At 45.4% G+C, this 27,603-nt stretch overlaps 1 protein-coding gene across 1 annotated transcript; it reads left to right on the top strand.

Annotated features, from left to right (window-relative positions):
- Positions 1–126: 126 nt before the first annotated feature.
- On the top strand, positions 127–27,208 carry LOC133367499 (integrin alpha-D-like). The gene is made up of 23 exons (XM_061591595.1): positions 127–276; positions 1,653–1,803; positions 4,396–4,469; positions 5,114–5,246; positions 6,396–6,544; positions 7,627–7,761; positions 9,064–9,270; positions 9,677–9,807; positions 10,460–10,617; positions 13,069–13,220; positions 14,321–14,452; positions 15,420–15,493; positions 16,800–16,941; positions 17,072–17,185; positions 18,678–18,757; positions 20,584–20,667; positions 20,833–20,911; positions 22,661–22,768; positions 22,991–23,071; positions 23,699–23,812; positions 24,376–24,468; positions 25,347–25,457; positions 26,570–27,208. The coding sequence occupies exons 1-23, from the start codon at positions 127–129 to the stop codon at positions 26,702–26,704; spliced, it is 2,787 nt and encodes a 928-aa protein (XP_061447579.1). The 3' UTR covers positions 26,705–27,208.
- Positions 27,209–27,603: the final 395 nt, after the last annotated feature.

The raw sequence follows: 27,603 nt of genomic DNA, 5'->3' as shown, positions 1-27,603 counted from the left end.
GTCTAGCAACACTTGGAGGGCCACAGGTTCCCTGACCCTGCGCTACTTCTTCACTTCTACTCCTCTGGGCTTCTTTAGGAAAATGCAAACAGAGTCCTTATCTGCTTCCCCCCTTTCTTTTCAAGGATGGAGATTTTTGTCCCAGGGAAAGGATCCCGAAATGGAGCTACCAAGATTCTTGTTGTGATAACAGATGGGCAGAAGAATGAGCGGCTCTCCTATAGTCATGTGGTGGAGGAGGCTGCACAAGCAGGGATAATCCGTTATGCCATTGGGGTGAGGATTTTTCAAGGAGTCATTGGTTTGGTAAACTGCAAGTGGACAGAAGCAGGTCTTGAAATGTGTGTGTGTGTGTGCACTTGTGTATGTGCTTTCCATGTAATCAGTTTATTGATTATTCAAAGCACATTTGCTTTTGTTTTATTGTGTGGTTTATAGCCTTTCCTGTTGGCTAGGGATGGGGGAGAAATTCGGTTCAGTCCACATGTAAAGCCAAATTATCAAATTTGCACTTTCTGAAACAATGAGAAGTGAAACACAGCCATCCTTCAAAAATTCGCACTTACCTGAAGTTTGCAATGTAGTTCTCCAACCAATGTTTACAAAAATGCATATATTAGGGTGAAATGCATAAAAATAAATATATTAGTGGAAACAACATGCAACAATTTGTTAGGAGAATTTGCTTGCAAAAATGTGTACACTAGTCAGTACTGCATACAAAAACGTGTTTATTAGGAGAAATCCACACTAATAATAATAATAAATTTAATTTCTTCGTCGCCTATCTGGCCAATGGCCACTCTAGGCGACTTACAAAATTATTAAAATACAATTAATAAAATACAGTAATACAATAAAAACAATAGATCTACAACAACAATATTAAAACTGGGTAGGAGGCATTACAATTATATCGATTAACCCTCCCCGGATACCCCGAAGGCCTGCTGAAAAAGCCAGGTCTTTAAGGCTTTCCGAAATACATTTAGGGAAGAGGCATGCCGGAGATCTTGTGGGAGGGAGTTCCAAAGAGTGGGGGCCGCCACTGAGAATGCCCTCTCTCTTGTACCCGCCAATCTGGCTGTTTTTGTTGGCGGGATTGAGAGAAGGCCCTGTGTGGCCGATCTTGTCGGGCGGCATAATTGGTGGCGTTGAAGGCGCTCCATGAGATAAACTGGGCCGAAACCGTATAGGGATTTAAAGGTCAATACCAACACCTTGAATTGGGCTCGGAAAACAACTGGAAGCCAGTGTAGGTCGAACAACACTGGTGTGATGTGATCTCGGCGGCGACTATTCGTAAGTAGTCGAGCCGCCGCATTTTGTATCAGTTGTAATTTCCGGACCGTTTTCAAGGGTAACCCCACGTAGAGCGCATTACAGTAGTCCAAACAAGAGGTGATCAGGGCGTGTACTAAAATTCTGAAGAATTTTCATGAGGATTTTAAAATATACAATCATCCCAAATTGCTGCAGAAAGATGAAGAACCAAATTTAAGACTGGAAAAATGAGAGGGGGAAAAAGGACAGATACTTCTATCCTTAGTGCTAATTCACTTAGCTGGCCTCCTCCCTAGTGGATCCTTCACCTTTACAAGTAACAAATGCTCACATCCTTTGTGCCCTTTTCCCTGTTCCATCCAATGAAGGTTGGCAATGCTTTCTCAACCAGCGCAGCCAGGAAAGAACTGGATGAAATCGCCTCTGAGCCTGATCATGAGCATGTCTTCACTGTGCACAATTTCGACGCCCTGAAAGGCATCCAGGATCAACTAAAGGATAAAATCTTTGCCATAGAAGGTACCAGATGGGCCCTTAAAAGAGTGACTTTGGCAGGCAGAGTAAAGCCTTGAAGTCCTTTTCTCCAATCCTTGTCTAGAACTGTGTATCACTGAAAATGTTCTATTCCTTGATCGTATGACATTTCTAACTTGCAAAGCGTTTTGTGGTCCTTACCTTGTTTGGCCTCAGAGTTCCTCTGTGTGGTAAGTCCCCATTATGCCCATTTTCCCCATTATGCCCATTTTCCAGATGAGGAACTGAGGTTGAGATAAATGACCTGTCTGCTGCCAAGTTGGAACTTGAACCTAGATCTCCTAGGGTTGAAGCTCAGCAGCTAGAACACCACTTTTCAACATAAGATGCAGAAGGCAAGCCCTCTAAACTTGCAGTGGGGAACCTGGGACCCTCCAGATGTTGCTGTTGGACTACTAACTCCCATCATCCCTGATCCCTTGCCCATGCTGGCTAGGGCTGATGGGAGTTAAGAACCTAGGAAGACCTCTGCTGGCTCATACCAAAGGCCCATCTAATCCAGCATCCTGCTTTCTTAGTGCTACCCAGTTACCTGTGAGCAGCCCATATGCAAAACCTGGAATCCAGCAGCATGTAGGGAGGACCACCGATTGCCCACACAGCAGCAGACACACAATCTGAAGTGTTGGTGTGTCTGCTGCTAAATCTGGGAAAAGCATCGGCCTATAAACTTTGTAGGAAACCATGTGAAGTGGTTTGAACTGATTTGACCACACCAGGAAAACTCTTCTTCTTTTGGGTGCACATGTATGTGAAGGCAATTCTGATGTTGCGATTTAAATCAGTTTGAAGCAGGTGGGAGATGCTTCATGCACGTGGCTTTCCATTTGGTTTTGGTTTTGGTAGTGCCATGAAGATGTTGCCTGAAGCAAACCTGAAGCAAATCTTTGTAATGGATCTTTGGGAGCAAAATGCTTTCATTTCACTTCAGATTTTCAACAAAGCACTTCATTCAAGAGCTGCGGGCGTTTTGGGCTGAGATGTGAAGAGACTGTAGCTGAATGCATACTGTACAGTTTCAGATTAATTTAACAATAATTGGTGCAAAAGTCACAGTTAAAGATGGTCACTCATTTCTCTTCATCCAGGAAGTCAACTTGAATTAAGGTTGTTGAAGTTCATGTTAACAGTGCTTTGATTTCTGAAATGAGCGATAGCAAGGGCTCAGGATTGCCTGGTTAGGGCAACCTCTGCCCTGAAAGTCCTCCCTCTCAATTCCACATGTGAGTGTGTGTGTGTAGCTTCTATATGACAGGAACCATCAATTTTGTTGCGCAATTTTTGTTGCGGCATATTTGGAATTGTAAGAATGTGCTGTGGTGCCAGTCACAGAATGGCTCACAGAGAGAAGCTCTTTGCACCTCTCCTCTGTTCTGAGTGGATGGGAGGGTGGGTGTCCAGTCCTGCCATCCAATAACACATTGACATGTTCAATGTAGGAGAGGCTGAGGCAATGCAAACAGGAACTGAAGAGGAAGAACCAACTGTCTTTCATGCACTGTGGATTTTTGAGGGGAATATTTACCAAGACCATTTGCAGATGCCATAGGAGGTACTGGCAAGCACACTGGCACCCATGGGTGCCATGTTGGTGATGCCTGCTTTTTGCTTAGGAAAAGGCGCTCTGCACATGCTCAACAGCACCCTCTTTACTCCACATAGTTAATGGCTGTGTTCTAATAGTGAAAACAGGTTCTGGGTATAAATTCTGGTGAACCCTGATTCAAATGATTCCCTGCACTAGATCCACAACGAGCTCAGGCCAAGGTAACACCTATTGTTATAGGATTGGGGGTAGTCTAGATGACATCTTCAGGGTTCCCTCCCAGCCTGTGGTTTTATATCTGTTAGATGGGATTCTGTAGAGAAAGAGACTGCTAAAGTGGTTAAACCAGTCTCTTTGTTAACTGCATGGCTCTGGCCAAGTCTGTTAAGTATCTCTTTGCATGACAAAGGAGTACAACAGAGACTGGCTGCCACAGAAACTACTATCTGGAGATGCTTCCAGAAGGTGGCTGGATGTGACTGGTGAGTGGAGTGGAGGCGATACCAGGGACCAGCTGTGTCTTGGACTGGGCTGGGAAGAGACACAGAGGCTTGACTTGTTCTGTGTGCTGAACCCAAGGGTATGGTTTTGTTCCCTGCTAGAAATTGAATGGGGGAGCAGGATCCATTGGAGTGTTAATCCTGCGGGCCCTTTTATTTTATGCTTAACCTGTATAGATGTGTAAATAAACAGAGCTTAGAAAAGTTACTTTTTTGAACTACATCTCCCATCAACCCAATCCAGTGGCCATGCTGGCTGGGGCTGATGGGAGTTGTAGTTTTAAAAAAGTAACTTTTCCAAGCCCTGTAAATAAAACCATATGTTACACAAAAGACACCATCATCTCCAGTGGCCTTCGTTCTAAGGAAACCAACCCTGAGTTATGCCTTGCACCCCAAAATCTCTCACTGCACCGATACTGGGGATGTGCATAGCATTATCATTTGGCGATTCAAATGTGGGCTTTTCTTACAGCCTCTCCTGTGTGCTCTTCCTGTTTGTCTGTGTCCTGGCTTTACCCTTCCCTGCAGGTACCCAATCCCAGAGCACCAGTTCCTTCCAGATGGAAATGTCCCAGGAAGGATTCAGTGCCTCGTTGACTCCGGTGAGTCGAGCCCCCAGATTATGTGAGGAGTCCAGTCTCAGATATTCTGAAGAAGCCAGGAGATTCCTAAATTCCTACAGCCAGAATGAATTTTGTTAATGAGAAGTATATCCATAGATTAGCTGAGGGTTGCATGAACCTGTTTGTGTGATTCATTTGCTCCATCAATGTTGGAATTTTTTTTTTCCTCAATGAAGGGAATGACAAAGGGTAATGATGGACGGAGGACATGGCCATTAGAGAAATTTCTAAATTTTTACTCTACAACCATAAGGGCCAGAAATTTGCTTTTAAAACAGAAAGTGAACATTCTCAGGATGCTGAATTCAACACCAATTAGCAACAACCTTAAAGTCGATTGGAATTTGCAGTACTAATTATACCTGTAAGATCTCACACAACCATGTCATTTCTGAATGGATGAGTCCCTTAGGCTGAAAGGAGTAAGGATGGTTGGCTCTGCAGGGTTGGCGCTGCTTATTATAATGCTCAGTTGCAGGTGTAGGGGGTGCTATGCTGCAAAATACCTATGGTATTGTATGTATTTTTCGTTTTTCATCTTTCCCTAATTCCTCCTTTACATTTTTCCCATTGATGCTGGTTTGGGGCCAACTCTTCCTGCTTTGCTGCGTGCCACGATTTAGGATGGCTCAGTCTTGGGAGCAGTCGGTGCAAATGACTGGTCCGGAGGGGTCTTTCTGTATCACAACAGCGAAAGAGACACAAGCTTTATTAAAGCCTCCAGCACCACTGAGGATATGAAGAATGCTTATCTTGGTAAGTAGTAAAACCAATCCCACACCCCAGTTTACCATGTCTGAGTGCAGTGCGTTTCCGCCCCAGAGGCAGCTGCATTGTGACAGATCCCACGCTCTCGCCAGTGAGGGACATAGAAATCTCCACCTAGCTACTATTAAATCACACAGTCGTCCCCCGTGTTACAGAGGCCTCAACGAGGTCGGGCATTTAGTGTTGTCAGTCCGATGCTGTAAAAACACTCTTGCAGCATTTCAGGCGTCTCTTGAAGACGTTCTGATGCTGACAGGCCTTTGCAGTGGTTTAAAATGTTTCTTGAGTAGCCAGTCTTGTTCATGAGTGTTTTGCACTGCTATTAATGTTTTTTAATATGCCACTCTGATATTTTATGAGGGGGCGGTATATAATTACTTTGATAAATAATATATATTGTAGAGGGTGCTATGTTGGCTCCCACTGGCATATTCCTGTCTATCAGCACACCCTGCCCACACACAAACTTCTAGGCCAGGGCTGGGCTGACTTCAGCCTTGTTAGATCTACTTTGTTTTTACTAGAATCAGGGCCGGTACCAAAAGGCGGCCAGGTGGGGCCCTGGCCAAGGGCTCTCTGGCCCACAGGGGCCCCTGAAGGGCCCCTCATTAGAGTGGGGGAGTAGCGCTTCCCTGCTGAGATCCACGGCTCAGCAGCAGGACACAGGAGAGAGGTAGGTGGAACAGGCAGGAGCCGCACGTCCAAGGCAGACTGTTGCCCACGGTCCCAGTCATGCATGGCTGCATGCATCCGTGCGTGTGCTGGGGCCCAGGGCAGTCTGGTGCACAAGGGCCTCGGCATGCCTGGGGCCAGCCCTGACTAAAATGCCAAGATCTACTAAACAGAGCCAGGAGCAAAAGACATAGAATGAAAGAGCAGAGAGTATATTCTGAGCCTAGAGGTTTGTTTTCAGTATCAGGACTGTACTACTCACAACCCTTTCACACAGAAGTCTGCTCCTGGACTTTTATTCCGGCAGCTTAATCTAAGTGGAAAAAGTTGTTTTTATTTTCTGGCTGCTGTTGTCAATCCATGGGAAGCTGAGAGACTCTTGCTGATCTACTGCAAATCAGCCAGAGATCTACCAGTAAATCCTGATCTCCCTTCTGCACACACCCCTATTATTGTTATTATTAGGCTATTCTTCTCAGCCTGTCCAGCTCAATGGGAGAAGCGGCTTTGTAGTTGGAGCCCCCCGCTACAACTACATTGGCAAAGTTGTCCTCTTGCAGAGGCGTGCCGGGAGCAGGGAGTGGCAGCTGATGACAGAGGCTGTTGGAGAACAGGTATGGGCTGGGATGGGATGGGGCTGCTGAAGAAGTTGAGAGACTGTGTGGAAGACCTCTGAACCTGGAAGGGGGAAGAGGATGCTGTGGAGGCCACGGTGAGTTATGATAAGGAATGGTAGAGAGTTTTGTCAAAAATGGGAACGGGAGCAGAAACTGCCAACGTGCGCTTGTTCGTCCTACATCCGGAACGGAAATCAATCCAGTGAATATGATTGGTATTCACTGTTGTTGTTGCTTTTAGTCTGCAGACAATGCCGAATTGATTGCATCCCCCACGCTGTCTGCATTGTGTTTCCTTTGCATTGAAATGAATGGGGTGGAATAATGTAGCGACAATGTAATTCATGCAGTTACTTACGTGAATTACGTAATGTTGCCACAGTGGACAGTGAGATGAATGACGTAGTTTCTGGTGGAAGATGAACTGCGGCAGAACAGAAACAGTGCTGATTGTGACGAATACAGGGCAGGACAGAAAACGATGCCTCCTTACATAGTAGCGCAGTGGCAAAATCAGAAGTGCAGGGTCTCTTCATGATCGTAATGCCCCTCGCAACCATGCCTCCTTTCCCTCCTCTCCCTTGCTCTCCCTGTTGTCTCCTGAGTCCACACTCTACCCTAGGAGCCAATCAGCATGAAAGGGGAGACTGTGTGTTACCTCATGAGAAGACCAGCTCTACAATTTGATGATTCTAAGAGTCTTCTCAGTGTCTGACTCACCCCCTTTTACTCTGATTGGCTCCAATCAGCATGGAAGGACAAGGACTCTTCTCACACTCCCTTTACATGCTGATTGGCTCACTCATAGGGACCTGCTGGGACCCTGCTCCCCAAAAAGTAAGGGGTCTATGACCCTCCATGACTCCAGATGACCACACCTGTGTTCTTACATCCATAACCCCAAGATATAAGCTGGAAGTGGGGAACATTCTTTTCTCCCCTGTTAAGAGCTGGATTTCCTTTGGAGTACTCAGCTAGGGGGCACATGCTGGCTGTGGCTGTGTCATAAAGGGCAGCACACACATCTGGGAATGGAAAGTAGGAATGAAACTCAAAGGGACATTTGTCTGATGCCATAGGTTGGTTCCTATTTTGGAGCGACGCTCTGCTCTGTGGACCTGAATCAAGACACCAACACAGACTTGGTACTGGTTGGAGCCCCCATGTACTATGATGCTATTACGGGAGGAAGGGTTTACATCTGTCGTTTTAAGGTAAGAGAGAAGATGGTTGGCCAGAATGGAAGACTGATAAGGATGGATGGGCCTTTATCAGGGACAGGGAACCTGTGACCCTTCAGATGTTGTTGGACTCCACTCCAATCAGCCCCAGTCAGCATAGCCAAGGGTCAGGAATGATGGGAGTTATAGTCCAGTAGGTTCCCTATCCCTGGTCTGCACTTTGGGTGAGAAAGGGTGTTGCCTGAAAGTTTGGTAGCCAAGGAAAGAGATTTGGGGCTCAAACATGCCTCAAAGTTGTACCCTTTGATCTAGAAGCCCTGCCACGAATACCCAGTTTTATGGGGGCTGGATGTGATTATTCAGAGGAGGGGAGAGAGCGCTTTGCGTGTGCTCAAAATTGGCATGCTTTTTGTTTTTATTTCTTATATGTGCTGCTGGATTTCAGGGTTTTAGGAAAGCAGAGCCAGCAATGTTGAATTTGGCAAATAAATCCTTAACGTTGCTGCTTGTTGGAGTAGTGACCAACAGGGATAGTGAATATCTCAATGCCATTTTTTTCTTAGTTTCTCATTTTTCCAGTCATCAGTTCTCCAAAATTCCATGTCAATTTGCAATTTTTTGGGGGAAAAAAGTCCTTGTGAAAATTCATCAGCATTTTAGTGCAAATTTCTCACACACATTTTGCAGTTTTGCCTCTGTACAAGTATTTGCAAAGCATATTTTTCCTAATATTTTTATTTTTCTAATATAATGCATTCTTGTATATTATTTTGTATGTTATTTTCACAAGCATATGCATTTTTGTACATATTACTTGGCTGAAGAATTGCATCGCAAACTTCTGAGAACTGCAAATTTTCAATGATGGCCTGTTTCAGTTTGCATCGCGGTTTGGAATGCGTATTAGGTTGATTCGCCTTTAAGTGCGAACTGATTTGCATTTCTCCTAGCGACCCTCTGTCTTGTGCATTGGTGCTGGACTTCATCTGTGTTTTCAAGAGAGGGAGAAATGCACCTGGGTGCTTGCCTCAGGAAATAACCAGGAGAGTGAAACACTGGAGATGTACCCAAGTTGCAAATCCAGCCTTTCCTTCTTATAGTCCTGTGTGGGGTGAGATGGGATGTCTCTAACAGGATTTTCACAACCCCCAACAAATGAAAACTCTTGGGGAATTCTGACAGTTCTCACTAGTATAAATCCTATGTAATGTAGCGTAGATATACCCTGAGATGTTTGGTGAAGGATGTCTTAGACGTAGGCCATGAGGTGGGGTTGCTTGCATGTTTTCTTTTGCTCTGCTCCATTCAAATGTTTTCTTTGACTACGCCTTCTAGGAGGGAGAACTTCACTGCAGCGCATCTTTGAAAGGAAAGGCAGGGCATGTTTTTGGTCGCTTTGGTGCCAGCATGGCGGAAACGGGTGACATCACTGGGGATGGATGGACGGATGTAGCGATTGGGGCCCCCATGGAGGATGAGAATGTAGGAGCGTTGTATATATTTGGGGGGAAACAGACATCTATCAACCCTGAGTACCTCCAGGTGAGCTCCACGTCACTTCCTGCCTTCAAAGGACTTTTACCACTTGCGCTGCCTCACAAAGGCCCCTGCAAAATATGGCTGCCCCCTTTCTCCTGTTTTTTATTGACACTGAGAGCTTGCTTGATCAGAGACATATCTAGAGTTGCTTCTATATTGGTCCTTTATCCTGGAATATTTTGTTTAGAATGTTTTTAGAATGCATTTCTCTTTTTGTTATTAAATAGTATTGGCGATGTGTTTGCCACCTTGGGCTCCTTCAGGAGGAGGGGCACGATATAAATTCAACCAATACTTATATAATAATAATAGCAACCTTATTTTTTGTGGGCCAGAGTCTTTGTGGTCGTGAGGGCACTCTGGTCCTCAGGTTACCCTTTTTCTTTTTGAATCCCTCATTTTTTTTCAGCGCATTGAAGGATTGAAGTTTTCCGGGGGGTTCCTGTATTTTGGCCAAGCTGTCAGTGGAGGAACAGACCTTACAGGGGATGGCCTAAAAGACATAGCTGTTGGACAACAAGGACAGGTCCTGCTCATGAGGTGAGGCGTGTGTGTATGTGGGGGAAGGATCCTTGCTAGAAACTAGAGCCAGCTCTGCTCATCCAGACACTGCCCCTCCCCCATTTTACAACCACTTTCCCCCTATTATCATAGGGGCTAGAAATGTGTGTTTTTTTAAATTGAGAAGATGCTCAGGAGTTCTTCTCCCAGTTGCCAGACTGTGTGCTTGGTTTGCAGCCACATGGAATATGCGATCCCTGATTGGAGGGTGTGTGTGTGTGATTGGCAGTAGTGTAGTGGTAAATTCAGAAGGGCAAGGTCCCTTTAGGATGATCACAGCCACACTCCCTCCCATAATTTTTTTTTTTGGTGCTGGGTTGAGAATGAGGTCCTTATTAATGCCTTCTCCCACAACAACAGATGTCCCAAGGAGCCAATAGGCATGAAAGGGGAGAGCTGCTGAGAAGAGTCTTCTCAGTGGCTGACTCACTTCCTTTCACTCTGATTGGCTCCAATCAGCAGGAAAGGGCAAGGAAGCATGTTTGAAAACTCTTCTCAGTGGCTCATAGGATGCTGGAGACACAGGGACCCTGCTCCTAAAAAATGAAGGGGTCTAAGACCCCCTGAGACCCTGGATGACTACACCCTTGGTGATTGGGTGCTGAACCTGCCCTGCTCTCCTTCCTTGTAGGTCCCGTCCTGTTCTTCGAGTGGAGGTCACCATCAAGTTCCTCCCGCCATTGATCCCCACTTTGGATTTCCAATGTCAGGAGCAGGAGCCTCTCAGGAAGGCAGCCAGCATGGCTAATGTGTGTTTCACTGTTGCCAAAGCCACTCAGGATAAACTAGGTGAGGCTGCAATGCTTGTTCAGGCATGAGCCTGTGGGGGATGTAGGATTGTGGGAGGAAACCACTGGAGCAGTCCTGTCCATACCCAGGGACTTTTGCGTTCCACAATAGGCTGCACCTCTCAAACGTGTGCGGATGTACCATTGATGCAAATGTGCTGGGGGACTGGTGGTACGGCCCTCTCACTAGCCTCTACCATCTCAGAATGCACAGCTGATGGTGACGGGAGAATGCCCCTCCTCCCAATTTCCAACGTCCTCTCCCCGATGTGCTTTCTGCATGCTGCAATTTTTTTTTAACATGGGATGCGTTCAAGCATACCACCACATTCATTGAGGGGACTGTACCACGTGCCTCCCTGCAGGCTGAAAGGATGATCAGATCTCCATCCCCTCTGCCTTAGAATGGCCCAGGATTCTAGGCCTCATTAGGCCTTGCAAGGAGGAACCAAACAATAGTCTGACACCAACTGGGTATTCCCCAACAGCCCCTTCTGAAGAAAGCCTCTCCTTGGCCTTCACAATTATGCCAATGGAGTCCATTCCTTATGTGGACATTTTGTCCAGAAATCCAGGGTTGCCTGGGGTGGGATGGGGATTCTTGCTGTCCTCCCTCCCCGGGCATGGCCCCAAATCCAAACACTGCTTTCAGTTTTTCTAACAGACAGAATCTGTGCCTTTAAGGCAGAAATCAGTAAGTGGAGCTTTCCCCAGAAGGAAGCTAGTCCAGGGAAAAGTTTTGCTGCTGACTTCTACCTGTTGCTTAAATATACAGAACTTCTGTCCGTTGAAAAAAAAAACCTGCGCTGCTGTGTTTTCTGTCTTTCTCTAATGCTGAGTCAGCCGGATTCCTTGGCCTGCCTAAGGTTTATTTGGAGCCAGTTCAGGGCAAAAGGGGAAGAGAATCCTGTGCCTTGACTTCCCCACTCCCACAGCTGCCATTGACTAATCATCCTAACACAAATACAAACGGTGTGTGCATGCCTACTTTTTTGGAGCCTGCTGTGGAAGCACTTTTGCCACATTTTGGCCGCACATGCCTTCTTCCCTAGATCAAGTCCTGGGGAGCCCTTTCCTAGTTACCAGTTTGTTGTGGAAGAGTCTGTGCACAGCACAGATTGGTTTGCTCTTGTGTCGCTCACAAAGCCGCTCCCCTCCCCCTCTGCGGAGCATTTTTTCAACTGTAAAAAAAAAAAAAACCAACGGGGTTTTGTCAGAGCTGAACAAATGTTTAAGTCGATAGATTACTAGAGACGCTTGAAAAAAACAAGCACACAGTGAAATAATAAGTCACAGTAAACAAATGCAAGGCAAATAGCTTCCCTGAAGCATGGTGTCGTGGGGAAGAGAAAGAGGCACTGAGGCTTGTGTGTTGTTTGACAAGCTCCTCAGGAAAAAAAGCCGTCACCCACTGCTGTCTGTCTGTAGCCTGAAACTGGCCACTTCTGAAGGGGAGAGTTTCGGGACTGGGGGAAGCTTCCCTTTCACCCTGCCCAACTCCCTTACATCAGGGGAGGGGCACCTTTTTTGTTCTGAGGGCCACATTCCTTTCTGTGCAATCTTCTAAGGGCCAAAGGCAAAAATGGGGGTGGGGAGCAATGCATGTAAATTTTACCTTTGTACAGTAGACTAGTCTCTACACCCACTCACCCTCCCTCCAGATAAGCAAGAGACATTACCACAGTTCAAGGACACATTCCAACCACCGGGCAAAAATACTGTTGTGAATTTGGGGGTTGGAATGGATGATCCCTGTGAGTCCCCTTCCAGCCTTTGATTTGGAATCCTGTGCCTTGGGGGAGGGGCTGGTTCTGCTGGCTAGATGAGTTTCTTTTGTTAAGCTAACAGAGTGGCCAGTTTGCTAATGGGTCTTTCAAGTGCCCAGCAACTGGTGAATGGGCCAGGAAGATCCTTTTGTCATTGAAACTCTTCAGGAGAGCCTCCTCCCCCCCTCTTGGCAGCTAGCAGAAGTTTGTGCTTTGAGTGTGTGTAGAGAGTGTCTGGAGAAAGGCTGGGAACTGGAGGCAGGCAGAGAGGCTATCCCTCTGCATCATGGCTTTAGGATGCCTCCTGCAACCCAGATGGAAAAGCTGGATATTGGACTGCTGATGCCTTGAACCCTTCCATCCTAAGCTCAGGTTGGAATGTGTGTAAATAAACAAACCATATTTCATAAAGACACCACAGTCTCTGCTGGTCTTCTTTCCAAAGGAAACCAAACCCTGGATGACTGCAGGGACCCCTGAAATCTCACCGCTCAGAGATTGGGGAGGCCCGCAATAATACTCTTAGCCCCAAGCAGCCTGGGGAGAGTTCCGAGGGCCAGACAGAGAAGTCTGGAGGGTCACATTTTTGCCCTTGGGCTTGAGGTTCTCCGTTCCAGCCTTACTGACTTCCTCTTTGTTTCTTTTCTCATGCCAACCCCAATCCTTTTTTTCTGCCCTTCACCCAGGTGAAATCTTTACTGACCTTCACTACAGTTTGGCCCTGGACTATGAGAGAACGAAATTCCGAGCCACCTTCCCCTCGGAATCCCCCATCCTGACTACAACCATCCAGATGCGCCTTGAGCGTAAATGCCAGGATCATCGGATTGAGCTGCCTGTGAGTTTGGCACTGTGCCCCACCCATGTGACTTCCTTTAGAGATTTGGTGCAATGTCAGGGGTCCTTCTAGACTGTCACTGTTTTGCAGGTGGGATTCAAGCGCATACTGGCAAATCCAGGTGGGTTTGGTACTCTTGCACAACAAACCCGCTCCCTAAGTAAATAAATCTGGGCTTTTTCGGTAAGGGAAGTGATGGGAAAATGTACTGGAAAGCGGCCGGTAACAGTGGCTTGAGGTGACGCCATATAATCTCCCTACAAACAAAAATCAGAATAGATGCTCAATAAACAGCCGACATCGTATAATCTCCCTGCAAACTTTGTGCAAACAAATGAGGATGAATGCTCAATCAACAGGTCCTCTGGAGGAAGTGACCAACATCTGAGAAAGTCAAAGCCTTCTGCCTTTCGTCTTCCCAAATCAATCTGTCTGAGAATTGATTGGGGAGAGCACTGTTGTGTTCAGTACCTGCTTGTGGGCTTCCCGCTGATATCTGATTGGTCACTGTGAGATGCTGCACTATATGGGCCTTAGGTATTCTTATGTTCTTAGGATTTGTGTGGCCTGGTTTCACCAGTAGAGTGCGCTATCTTCCTTGTGGCCAAGGGTATCCCATAGAGCCATTCCTCCTTTCTTTGTAGAATTTGTCTTTATAGAATAGTTTCTATGACTATTTAAGCATATATCAGTACAGAACTAGAATTGCACTTTTATACCCTATTGGGGGGGGCAGCATAAGCCTCATATGTGTGTCACTGGTGCAGATTTGTTCTAGCCTGCAATGACGCTGCAGAGAGAAGTAAAAGCTTGTGAAATCTGAAGCCACCAGAAAAAAAACCCCAGTTATTTTCAGTTAGGAGGGGGAAAAAAGACAGTAAAATTTTGAAATATTTTTAGTATTTGTAGATAGATATATATATATATATATATATATATTTGGTTCAGGAGCAATATGTAAAATAGACCTCCCTGGATATCACTATGCAGCTAAAAGAGAAACTCACTTTTTGTGTGCAGAAGCTCTGTTTTTGTGCAGAATGTATGTGCACTCATGATGAATTTTGAAAAATTCTCTCTTTCTCTGCCCCATCTTTCAGATCTGCATAGAGGATACCCTGACGCCTGTCACCTTGCGACTCAGTTTCAGCCTCGTGGGGAAGCCCATCGCAAAAGGTTACAATCTCCAGCCCATCCTGAGCAAAGATTCTGAAAAGAATTACACAGCACAGGTGAGTGAGTCCTTTGATTGCAAAATGAGAACTGGCAACATTATAGCAGTATTCCTAATTAGGAATGGGGGAGAAAATTATTATTGTTATTGTTGTTGTTGTTGTTGTTGTTGTTGTTATTTATTACCCACCCTTCACCCAAAGGTCCCAGAACGGGTTACAATAGTTTTAAAACATAATTAAAAATAATTAAAAGCAACCTAAACAGTTCGGTTTTGTTAGCATTTAAATGTGAATCTACCTAATTTGCACGTCCTGAAACAATACATAAATGGACATGCAGGCCGTCCTTTGAAATTTTCACTTCTCCAAGGTTTGCAGTGCAGTTCTTCAGCCAAATAACATGTAAAAAAATGCATATACTAGGTAATGCGTGCAGAAAAATGCATACATTAGTGAAAATGACATACAAACAAGCATTATGTTGGGGAAAATTGCTTGCATAATTGTGTATACTAGGCAAAATTGCCTATGAAAACAGGAGAAAAATGCTGACAAATCTTTAGGAGGACTTTAAAAAAAGAAAGAAAGAAATTGCAAACTTATGTCGAAATGTGAAGAACCAAACTTAAGTTTGGAAAAATGAAAGACTGAGTGAAACTGGAATGGCCAGATTTGCCCATCCCTGTTCCTAGCTGAGCGGGCCTGTGGCCCTCCCCTTTCTATCTTCTCTGGTCATTGTTCCTAGTTGTAGCTGACCCCATCACTGAGACAACCTTATGGCCTTGAGCTTCTGTGCCAGCACAGTGGGTAGCAAATGGCTTACCACGGGTAAATGAACATTATAAAAGAGACGGGGATTATCAGGATGGGGCAAAGTAAAGGCTTGGTTGAGCCCAGTTACAGGTCATCCATTAAGAAACTGGGCCCTACCCTTAGTATTTGGTGTTTAATTCTCCCCCTCCCCCCAAAACCCCTCTGTGCCCACAAAAATTGACCTGCGTGGTTTTTATGCACACCTTTGCAGCTCCCCTTTCAGCAGAACTGTGGCAACGACGGGAAATGTGAAGATGCTTTGCGAACTTCATTTACTTTTTCAGGGTAGGAAAATCATTTGCTCTTCTTTCTATTTTGCCTGACATCAGGTGTGGGGCAGGTAAAGACCCTGCGTGTCTAAAAGGGGTGTTGCAGGCACCTAGGCAGAGCTTCTTGCACAGGCCTGCGCAAGATGGTCACCTGCTTGTTGGGCCTTGCCCAGCCCCTTGCAAAGCACCTTACAAAGCGCTCTGCAAGACCCACAAGGGCATAAAAGGGTTACCTGATGATCATTGTAATCTCAGGTGATTGACAGGTGGGCAGCTTGGCCCACACGTGGTGGAGGAGATCACGATCTGGCCCACTGGCCAGAGCTAGGTCCCTCCCCATGCTTTTGGGGTCTCAGCTACTCTTCAAATCGTTAAAGAGAATGGGTTGGTTCCAGACAGACAGCTGGACGTGGGTCTCATTGAAAGGAATGTGGAAAAGTTAGTCATGACTAAGTTTAGACCTATTGATTTCATTGGGAATTATGTTTCACTAACTTACAGCTCAATCGTATGCATATATAAGAAGTAAGTCCCACTTATTTCACTGGGGCTTATCCCAGGTCAGTGGTTCCAGGGCTGCAGTCTTAGTCTGGATCTACCCCCAAATTTTCAACTAAATAGCTCAGATCTAAAGTCAGAAGCCTAAGTCAGAAGTTGCAAATGAAATAGAACACATACATCCGGTATTCACCCATGAAATGTGGCAGTATGAAGTCTTCTAGTATTTTTGCTTAAATTTGATGAATGTAAACATTAAAGCATGTACTCTGAGTTTTAAGGTTTTATTTTCTTCATTGTTCAAATAGTGTGGGCTAAATATGAGGGTCACCTCCAGTCTTTTGAGGGAGAGGTTGAAGCGTATACCAGAAATGTAGGTTTGTGCAGTTAAAGTCAATTAAAGCACTCTAGTGCAGCAAACACACTTTAAAAATCCCAGACTTTTTGTGGTTAGAAAAGTGATGGGGACATGCCCTGAAATGCGTGGGATTGATGAAGGATAAGTGGAAAGACGTATAAACACCCCACAAGCAAACCAGGATGAATGCATGAATGAATGCTCATTGTTGTATAACCTCCCAGCAAACAAATCGGGACGAATGCTCAATAAAGACCCAACATAGTCTAACCTCCTAGCAAACAAATCAGGATGAATGCTCAATAAATATGTCATCTGGATGAGCCCAATGACTTCAGGGTCAGAAGGAGGGGTCTACATCAATCTCTTGGATATTTCTAAATCTCTAAAATTCTTGGGTATTTGAAAAGCTCCATGTATCTAATCAGACAAGCTCCCACTTTTTTGTTTTTTGCTTTATGCACAGGCTGGGCACCCTCATAGTAGGCCTGACTGGTGAACTCAACATCACAGCTTCCATCCAGAACCATGGAGAGGACTCCTACAGCACCACTTTGAGCTTCTTCTACCCTGCAGGGTTATCTTACCGCAAGGTTACCTTACCACAGGTAGGCAGAAGCAGAGGGATGCAGGCCTGTGGAAGAGCAGGCATATTGCCAGGATGGGGTGGTGGATGCTGCTTGGGAATGATGTTGTCTTGTTCCATTCATACACTGTGGATGCCCCCCCCTTTCTCAGCCCAGCAGGAAGGTTGTGAGCATTAAGTGCCATTCGGCTGTTGCCTCTGAAGAGGATGCTGGCAGGAATGCCACCTGCAATGTCAACCACCCAATTTTCTACAGTGGGGCAGAGGTATGTTGTACTCTTGGAATTAATTGCCAGCTACAAGATGTGATGATGTTGTTGTTATGTGCCTTCAAGTCGACTATGACTTATGAATCGGTGACCTCCAACAGCATCTGTCATGAACCACCCTGTTCAGATCTGGTAAGTTCAGGTCTGTGGCTTCCTTTATGGAATCAATCCATCTCTTGTTTGGCCTTCCTCTTTTTCTACTCCCTCCTGTTTTTCCCAGCATTATTGTCTTTTCTAGTGAATCATGTCTTCTCATAATGTCATGTCTTCTCATGATGTCTTCTCATGATGTGTCCAAAGTATGATAACCTCAGTTTCATCATTTTAGCTTTTAGTGATAGTTCTGGTTTAATTTGTCCTAACACCCAATTATTTGTCTTTTTCGCAGTCCATGGTATGAGCAAAGATCTCCTCCAACACCCCATTTCAAATGAGTTGATTTTTCTCTTATCCACTTTTTTCACTGTCCAACCTTCACATCCATACATAGAGATTGGGAATACCCTGGTCTGAATGATCCTGACTTTGGTGTTCTGTGATACATCTTTGCATTTGAGGACCTTTTCTAGTTCTCTCATAGCTGCCCTCCCCAGTCCTAGTCTTCTTCTGATTTCTTGACTATTGTCTCCATTTTGGTGAATGACTGTGCCGAGGTATTGATAATCCTTGACAAGTTCAATGTCCTCATTGTCAACTTTAAAGTTAATTGTTGGCTGATATATTGGGGGGTGGGGGAGGAGAACAGGTGTCAGAGCATTCCAGTAACTATGCCATTTCAAGAGAGCATTACATAGTTAAGTGCTCCCCCTAAGTCAACCCTCCTTGCCTGTGAAAAGTTAGCATGTTAAGGGGAAGGGTTCTACCCTAATCTTTGTGTTGATGTACTAGTCTTCTACATGTAGGGAGCTGCTTTTGGGTTTTTTTGCTTCTGATGTGGAGAGAGTTTAAATACATTGCCTCCACCTTTATTTTGAAGTTATATGGCCTGATTTCTCTTAACAAAGAGATTAACTCTGAAATAGCATTAAAAATGATTTGTTCTCCCCTCCCCCCCAAAAAAATGAGGGGCAAAAAATAAAAGAAAGGAAATGTGTTTAACATCTTATTGCTTATCCCTCCTGCAAAGCCTTCAAATTGCAAATCAGATCAAGTAAAGAATACCGCTCTTGCTGCTTGAAAAAGTAGAGGTGAATGAAGGCTATGGAATTGTGCCATAACTTAGTGGTAGGACACATGAAATGCTTGCAAAAAGTCTCAGGTTCAGTCTTCAGCATCCACAGGCAGCAGGGCAAGGGGGAAAATCTCCACCTGGGAAACTGCTGCCCATATTAGGGTAGATAGCTCAGTGGTCTGACTCAATACAATGCCATTTCTTATGCTAGGTGGAGTCAGGGTATAGTCTCCCTTTGCTAAGCAGATCCCTGCAGATGTAAGCTTCACACATAGAAATATGAACCCATATTAGTCTCCATGTGTTTGTGTATTGCAGGTTATCTTCGTTGCCACATTTGACGTCGACCGGGACAGCGATCTAGGGGACACTTTGCAGATCATGGCCAGAGCCAACAGGTGACATTCAGACTTTTCTGGCTTTATGGGGCCTCATGTGGTGCAGCGTTTCTGATGATGCAATGGGGCCTGGTTAGCAGTGAGGGACAGATTTGATCCAATTTACACTTTAGAGCAAACTTACCTAATTCACACTTTCTGAAAAGATGTGGGAACCAAAACAGAGCCATCCTTTGAAAGTTGTATTTCTCTGAATGCAGTTCTCCAGCCAAGTAACGTGTACAAAAATGCACATACCAGGGTAAAAGCTTACATAAAAATGCTTATTTTTGTGAAAATAATGTACAAAAATGCATCTGAGAAAATTGCTTTGCAAAAATGTGTATATTAGTATAAATCCTCACTAAAGTGCTGATGAATTTTCATGAGGACCTTTTTTGGGGGGGGGAGCAAAATGATGTGAAATGTGGAGAGCTGAACTAAAGAATAAGAAAGTGAAATGGACTGCCTTCAAGTCGATTCCGACTTATGGTGACCTTATGAATGGGTTTTCATGGTAAGGGGTATTCAGAAGTGGTTTACCATTGCCCTCCTCTGAGGCTGAGAGGCAGTGACTGGCCCAAGGTCACCCAGTGAGCTTCATGGCTGTGTGGGGATTCGAACCCTGGTCTCCCAGGTCATAGTCCAACACTCTAACCACTATGCCACACTGGCTCTCGAGAGAAAGCAAAATGGACAGATTTGCCCCTCCCTAGGCCTTCCAGGGCAAAACAAAGCCCAATTTTTTGGGGGGAGGGCTGCAGAGGAGTGTGGAACAGATCTGATAAGTGCGTCAAAGTGTGATTTGATTCCGCTGGACCCTGACTTGTTTAAAAATATGGGCTCAGTCCTGTAATGTGTGATGCTCGGCTGCAGTGACTTTCAAACTGTGTTCCAAGAGGATCTTTCCTTGGAAAGCTTGCCAAGAGTTCCTTGAAGGGAACATCAGCAAGGGCAGAAAAGACAGTTTACTCACCAGTAATGATCATCCCCTGAAGCATGACGCTACAAGCGGTGGGGTGGTGGCAGCAGCCTTGGGTGTGTGGAGAGTACACATTCCGTTCATATGGGGCAATGGTGAAGCCTAAGAAGGCCCCGTGTGAATTGAATGTGTGCCCAAGAACATGCTCTGGAGCAGGGATGGCTAACCTGTGGCCCTCCAGATGATTCTGAAGTTCAGCTCCCATCAGCCCCAGGCAGCATGCTCAGGACATACGGGAGTTGCAGTCCAGCAGCATTTACAGGGTTAGCCACCCTCCTCTAGAACTCTCTGTAATGTACACTGGTTCTGTGCAGACAGGTCCAAGCAGAAGGTAGTGCTGTGCCCTGGATTCAGCTGAATCCTGAACAAAATAGGGCTGTTTTTTTTTTGAGGGGGGAGGAATCTGGGTTTTGGCTGTTTTGGGTAGTGACAGCCCTGGGTCAGGTTGAGTTGTTTGGAGTGATCTGGGGCTGTCACTGGTTATCGTGTTTGGTGGGAAGGCTGCAGAGCTTCTTGTAGGGAACGTGTTGGAGAACCAGACTCCAGCAGGATTGAATCCTTTGCTCAACAGCTGGCGAGTGGAGGATTTGGTCCTGTGGGGTATGGGTGTTTCTTCACAAGTCTTTTTCCCTTAGAGAAGTGGCTAGCGAAAGAGTGCTCTGCAGGATCAAATTCTCCACTCACCCCGCTGGATCGAATCCTCTGCTCACTCCAAAGGTTTTTGCTATGTGTTGTGACACAGCAGTGGTGTTTGATGTAGTACATGATAGAAAGAGTGATGTATGAAGCAGAGCATGATGGAATAATGCATGATGTTCACGTTCTTTAAAAAAATTAATGTATTTGTTCTCTCCCACTCACCCAGTAACAATGGTGGCATCGTCACCAAGGATATGGTTCACCAAGCGGAGTTGCCTGTCAAATATGCTGTGTACATCATTGCTACTGGGTAAGTGACTATGGGTGTTTCAGGGAGAAAGCTGAGTTTGTAGAGTGCCCTCTAAATAGAGTTCCCCCATCCCACTTCCAAGGATTGGGGAAATCTCTTTTTTCCATCTTCATCTATGCCTCACCCTGTTTCCCACGGATGTTCATTTCTCTCTTGTTCTCCCAGCACTGAAGAGTCAACCAAGTATGTCAACTTCACAGGAGGCCAGGAGGAAGCAAGCAAGAGTGTGGAACATCGCTATGAGGTGAAAGGCAAAGGGGATGGCAGTGTGGCTGGGGATTGGTTGGAAGAGCAGAATTATAGATTACTTGGAGGTCTCGCAAAACAAACCCTCTTCCTCAAAATATCTGTCTTTTTGCAATCAGGAAAGTCATGGGAAAATGCAACGGAAAGTGTGGGAGAACATTTGGACGATACAATATTGTCTAACCTCCTGGCAAACAAACCAGCATGAATGCTTAGTAAATAGCTGGTGTCTAACCTTCCTGCAAACTTTGTGCAAACAAATCAGTATCAGCTGAATGAACATGTTGCTGGGAAGCGACCTTGGTTTGGGGTACTGAGATTTTTTGTCAGGGATCCCTCACTATCCTGTATCCCATTCCAAACAACGGTTCCCAGTAGTCCCCGGTTAGCGGGAATGGAAGTCTGTACTGTAGTGAGAGTGCTGCCACACAGATGAGCATGTTGTTGTCTTGTAGGTAAGAGTTGAGTTGGAGAATGGGCTCTGTTCTTAGACCTGGGAAAGAGGTGGTCATCTTCTGAAGTGGTAGAATGGATTGTACCACTCCAGGTTACGGGTCAGGGCTCACAATTTTCAGTGCTCCCCTATGTTAAGGACTCACCGCAAGTAGAAATCTAGACTAGCAGAGAGATTGCTGGGCTAGAACCTGCCCCTGCCCCCATATGCTGTTGCTGTTTTTACTTGTATTCAAAATGATATGCCCTGTCTGTGGTGGTGCTGTCCGTTTTAACGCCTCATCCTGCTGCATGCATAGACCAGACTTTGGACTACGTCTGCACAAGCAGCAGAATGAGGTGGTAGAATGATGAGGCAGACTGTACCATTTAGGACTACAGGTGAGAGATACTACTTTTGAATGCTCCCGTATGTAAAAAAAAGGTTTTTTTAAAAAGTACCTTTGTAACTTTAAGAAAAGATGGCTTTGTTTTCCTATTCCCACCCCATCACTTTTTCCTTTTGTGCTGCATCTTTTAATTTGTAATCCTGAGGACAGGGATTGCCTGCTGCTCTGGGAGTCTTTTTGAGTGAAAAGCAGGGTAAAGAATGCTTAAATGAAAGACTAAACATATAAACCTTCCCAGGGAAAAAGGTTTTAACCCAATTCTTTTCCTGCTATGCTGGTTATCTAATTGCGTTAAAATATGATCCTCCTACTCTGCAATTTCAGGTGGTATAGTTCACTCTGTTTCCACCTTTTGTTGCATGTGTAGATCAGACCTTAGTGCTGGGACAGGGAGAGGACTAGGATTGGGGGAGACATCATGTTCAGTTTGCATTTTAATGTGAACTTACCTACTTCACACTGAAAACAATATGTGAACCAAAACACGGCTCTCCTTTGAGATTTACACTTTGCCCAATTTGGAAATGCATTTCTCCTGCCAAATAAAGTGTACATAAATGGATATACAAGGGGAAACTTTGCATAAAAATGCCTGCATGAGTGAAAATAACATAAATATGCATTGTATTAGGGGCAATTGCTTGCAAAATATGTATATTGGGAGAAATTTGTGAGACAATGTTGATGAATTTTCAAGAGGACTATTTTTAAAAAAGTCCACAAAACTGTTGCAGAACTGCAAACTGAATTTGAACTGAAAAAATGAAAAACGAAGAGAAACTAAAGTTGACAGATTTGTCCATCCTTAGGGCACATTTCATATGGCTCAGAGTGAGGTGGAAGCAGAAATCCAGGACCCATGAAGCGTCCTGTCTGTCTTGAGCAGAATCCATTTTCTCTTTCAGGTGAAGAACCTCCTTCAACGAAGCGTCCCCATCTCTGTGAAGTTTCAGCTCCCTGTAAAACTGAAAGGGATGCAGGTGTGGGACGTCTCTCAGGTTGTCCCCTCCCAGGTATCAGGATCTGCTCTTGTTCTCTATCTCTGTTCACCCCCAATGCAATCCCCTTCATCGGCTCACCCATTTCTCTGCCTGGGGAAAATAGGAACTATGGATGAAAAAGGCACCATGTCCCACTTCCAGCTCCTGTTCTTGCCTGTGGGCCTGGCTTGGAGCTGGGACCTCTGAGGAGAAAAGCTACCAATGCATTTTTGAAACTCTCTTTTCCCCCCACAGCCTCAGGTGGCTAAGTGTGTCTTGGAGACAGAAAGGGCAGGCACCAAGGAATTTCCAGCAGCAGAGGAACTCCCCCTGCTGGTGAGTGCACCATACTGCAGCCTTGTCCCTGGATCAGCTGCATGGTTGATATAGGTCTGGCTGAGAGGGGTCGCCATATAAAAGACCATAAGAACTCATTGAAAGAAAAATGATGCTCCAGGATAATTCTGCCATTTGTTGATTCTACAAATGCATGCAAATACTGGAGCTCTTTTACAGGGGATCATCAGAGAAGCAAAGCACTTCTTACTTGTTGATTGATTCTCTCTTACAAATGTCCTCTCCACTTATGCATTCCTCCTCTGCAAACACTGAGGAGACCTGGGTTCAAATCCCCACTCACCTATGACGCTTACTGTATTATTTTTGGCCAGCCACCCTACCTTACAGAACTGTTGTGATGACAAAAGGAGAGGGGAAGCAACCTGAGCTCCTTGGAGGAAGAACGAGATTATATAACAACTGAAAAGATCATCCTCTAAACCATGATGCCTAGAAACTTTGTTTTGTTTTTAATAAAAAAGAAGTGGGTATATTTTCAGGATGTTGATTTCTGCAGCCAATACTGGAATCACCAAGCCGCATGCAGCCCTGGCTGAAGATATTTCTTGCTCAGCAGTAAGTTCCCTTTGGCCTCACCCTGGATTATCTTTCCACTTCCTTCAGGACTGCTCTGTAGCCTCCTGCAAGTTAATCCATTGTGACATTTTGTCATTGAAGATACGGGAGCCGCTGGAGTTCAGGATCAAGGGGAACGTCAGCTTCCAGTGGGCATCTCAGGTATAGAGGTTGCTGCTGGGGCATTGCAGCAAGGAGGGAAGGAACCTTTTCTGATCTGCAAGGTGTTAATAAACAAGGCATTCTTGTGTTGTTTGGGGTAATTCACACAATTTGGTTCTTGACTGGCTGGTGGGAGCTCTCATGGGCAAATAAGATCCACCTCTCAGGTAGAGATGCATTTGCGGTTATGCTGACTTCACTGTATTTCCACCTTGAGCGTGAGGGCACATGGTGCTAGTCAAACTCTGGCGCCTTTTGCTCCAAAACCTTGGAAGTTGCAACTCAAGCATGTTTTACCTTGAAGTCAGCATCACACAGACTTCAAAGCTGATTGGCCATCAACCCCATTGCCACTCCAGGTGTGTCCAATGAAAATGCTTTGCTGTAGGCTCAGTCAGAGACCGTGATTGGCCCGACGCTTTGCTGTGGGCAGTCCTAATCAGCAGTTGGGAAGGGAGACGTGCCCAGCCATCGGCAGAGTCATTTCAAAATGCAGCCAGAGAAAATGGTCTGGCTGCTTTTGAGGCAACAAGTGTGTCTGCAGGCTTTTTTTTCTCCCCCAGATCCAACAGAAGAAAGTTGCCTTGGTGAGCTCTGCACAGATTTCCTATGATGAGAAGAAATATACACAGACAGAGGGCTTTGCACAGACCCAGGTAATGGGCAGTGGGGCACTTAGGGCTCCTCTAGATAACCTTTTTAGGACTCCTCTAGATGACCTTTTGTCCTGATTTGCTTCCACAAAGCTAACACAGTGGGTAGACTATGCCCAATCTTTTACGGAGCAATTGTTCTAATTTGTTTACTTTCATCCTGATTTGCTGTTGGGGTGATTACATGTCTTCCCAGTAATCATCCTGCCCTTTTTAATGCATTTTTCCATACAAATTTTCAAACGGCAAAGTGTCTTGTTAAAAGTGAATTTGCCCCTTTAATGGGGCAAACCTCAAGTTCCGGTATGTGCTTCAATCCCTCCTGACAGTTTAGCTGCACCCTTAGACTCTGAATTTAATTATGTTACTGGGGTTAGATGGTAATGTGTAATACTTCAAAATGTGATAAACCAGCCCTTCTCCTTTTGGGGCCCCACCTGATCATTCTGCTGGGGGTCCCTTGGATTTCTGCCCCAAAGTCCTGCCGTAATGGTACCACTTGGGAGGAGGCAGAGGTTGGAAAAGTTACTTTTTTGAACTACAACTCCCATCAGCCCAATCCAGTGGCCATGCTGGCTGGGGCTGATGGGAGTTGTAGTTCAAAAAAGTAAATTTTCCAAGCTCGGGGAGGGGGGGAGGGGGAGAGCATCAGCATCATCCATTGCTTATAGCTGGGGTCTAAACTCGGGTTTCCTGCAAGAGACGTGCAGTCTAGGGTTAAAATGGATTGGGGGAGGGGGAGGGCAGAAGATGGACAGCTGTCTGTCTGGCCTCCCTTCCCCAGCACTTGGAGAGAAGTGGGTTCTATTGGGTTAGAGCTGGAGAATGACTTTGGGATGCCTGGGTTACGTCTGGCTCCGCCCACTTTCTTCCCACTCCAGGTGCAGACTGTGGTGGAGCATCTAGAGAGCTACAACTTCCTGCCTGTGATAATCGGCAGCACTGTTGGAGGACTTGTTCTTCTTGCTCTCATTGCTGCAGCCCTTTACAAGGTGAGGTGGTGCTTGGGAGGGAGTCTAAAGGGAAGGGAAGGAGGGTTACAGTCAAGGATGGGGAACCTTTGTCTTGCAAGGCCTCTGAATTTGGCCCACAAGCTCATTTTGGGCAAACCACCATGCCACTTGCCAGTTACCCAGCATGATGTCAGGTACAGAGACCTGTTCTTTTTGACCTGAGCACAAAGTGCTTAGATCAGAGAGAAATGATCCATGATCTTTGTGCTAAGTACCGCAGTGCTAAGTCCGAGATAAACCTCTGCCTGCTTTTTGACAGGTAAGTTCGGAGGGAAGCCCCCTCTGCCTGCGCCTTTTACCATTACAGGCTGCCGCCCTGGGCTCCTGCTGGGAGGAAGGGCGGGATATAAATCAAATAATAAATAAATAAAAGGCAGCAGCAGAGACTACAGCTCTAAGTTCTGAGAGAAGCCTGTGCCTGCTCCCAGCATGACATTTGAATCACTTGATGTCATATGATATGTGGAGATAGTCAGGTGGGTGGCCCTGCCCAAGCGTCAAAAATGGTCTGTGGCGCATCTGACTCTCAGGCTGAATAAGTTTCCCGTAGTTGGTTAAATCCTAGCAGGCCCCACCCAAGCCTCTTAATGGGTGGATCAGGAGTGTGGCATCCACAGGTGTATGTGTGACTACAGAGACCCTCCTTGGCACCCACAGGGACTCTTCTGCCTGCCTGGTCCCAGCTAGAATTAGCCTCGAAAGAAGTATGCTGCTGTAGCTAATAGTATAGGTTGCGGTGTGTGCTTGATTGTGGTGTTCTTTTTGTGTGTGGTGCCCATGACAGTTTCTTGGCCTTGTAAAGGTGCCCACAGCTCCCAAAAGGCTGGTGACCCCTGCCTTAGTATATGAAGCGAGAAAGGAAAGAGGGTGTCTCTTGAGCATGTTCAGAGTACTTTTCTATCACCACTGAAGTAATCCTAGCTGGCTACAAGATCTGGGTTGGGGGCGAAGGGCTTCTGGCGTGTGTGATTTCTACTCTCCTCAGAAATTAAACACTGAAGTCCTTTGCTTTGGGGATGCCAGCGTCTAGAAATAGAACATTGTTCATTGCTTTCACTTGCTTACCCTTCCCCCCCCCCGGCTCTCTCTAGGTTGGGTTCTTCAAGCGCCAATATAAACAGATGCTGAACAATGCTGGGCCTGGTGATGAAGCTGAAGATCCCGCCTCACAACCCACCCCACAAGACACAGACTCCTCTCCTCCCAGCAAAGACACTGTCTACTAATATGTCTCTTGGTCCTCCGAGACTCTTTGGTAGGCTGGGGAAGGTACCTTTCACAAGCCTGTTTTGAGGACATAAGAAGAGTCCTCCTGGATCAGACGAAAGGTCCGTCTAGTCCAGAATCCAGTTTCCTATAGTGGCCCACCAGATGCTTCGGGGTAGGCAGACCTTAAGGGCAACAGACATCCTCCACTGATGCTTCCTAGTGACTGGTATTCAGATGAACTTGGAGGATCCATCATATCTCTGTAGGGATGGGATCCATTGGCTAGTGCCAGTTCGACAGCATTCTGTCGACCTAACAGGCTGGCGTTGATTCAGGTTTGTTCTTTATCTGCTAGCCGCTGCCTTTATGATTTTTTTTTCACTCAGAAAAATATCAATATTTTAAAGGAAACTTTGATATTTTAAAGGAATTTCTTTTAAAATATTGATATTTTGAAGGAAATATCAATACTTTAAAGGAAATATTGATAATTTATCATTCTTAAAATTGATATTTTAGAGGTGGTTTTTTTTAAAAAAAGTTCATTTTCAAAATTAAGTGTGGAAATTTGCTACATTAAAATCCAATCCTCAACGAGTCAGAATAAGCGAATAAATGGAAAATTTGGTACCAAATCCGAATTGGGTGGAATTCTAGCACATCCCTATATCTCATTGATAGCATGATTCTTCATGGACATATTTAATCCCCTTTAAAAGCTATCTTACTTACTTTGTTTATTTACGGTCAATGACCAGTCAAGGAAAATACATAAAAACAGGTAAACAGTATTCAAACAATATATATATATATACAGATACAGCATAGGGCTTATATAAGGGAGGATGTCTTTACCAACTGCTTCCTTATGTCACACGCTCTTGCACAAAATTTTGCAACTGCTAGCGTAATTTCC

The sequence above is a fragment of the Rhineura floridana genome, chromosome 11, assembly GCF_030035675.1.
Source record: "Rhineura floridana isolate rRhiFlo1 chromosome 11, rRhiFlo1.hap2, whole genome shotgun sequence".
NCBI lineage: Eukaryota > Metazoa > Chordata > Lepidosauria > Squamata > Rhineuridae > Rhineura > Rhineura floridana.
The sequence above is the reverse complement of the archived record's forward strand: the minus strand, read 5'-3'. Positions and strand labels throughout refer to the sequence as shown.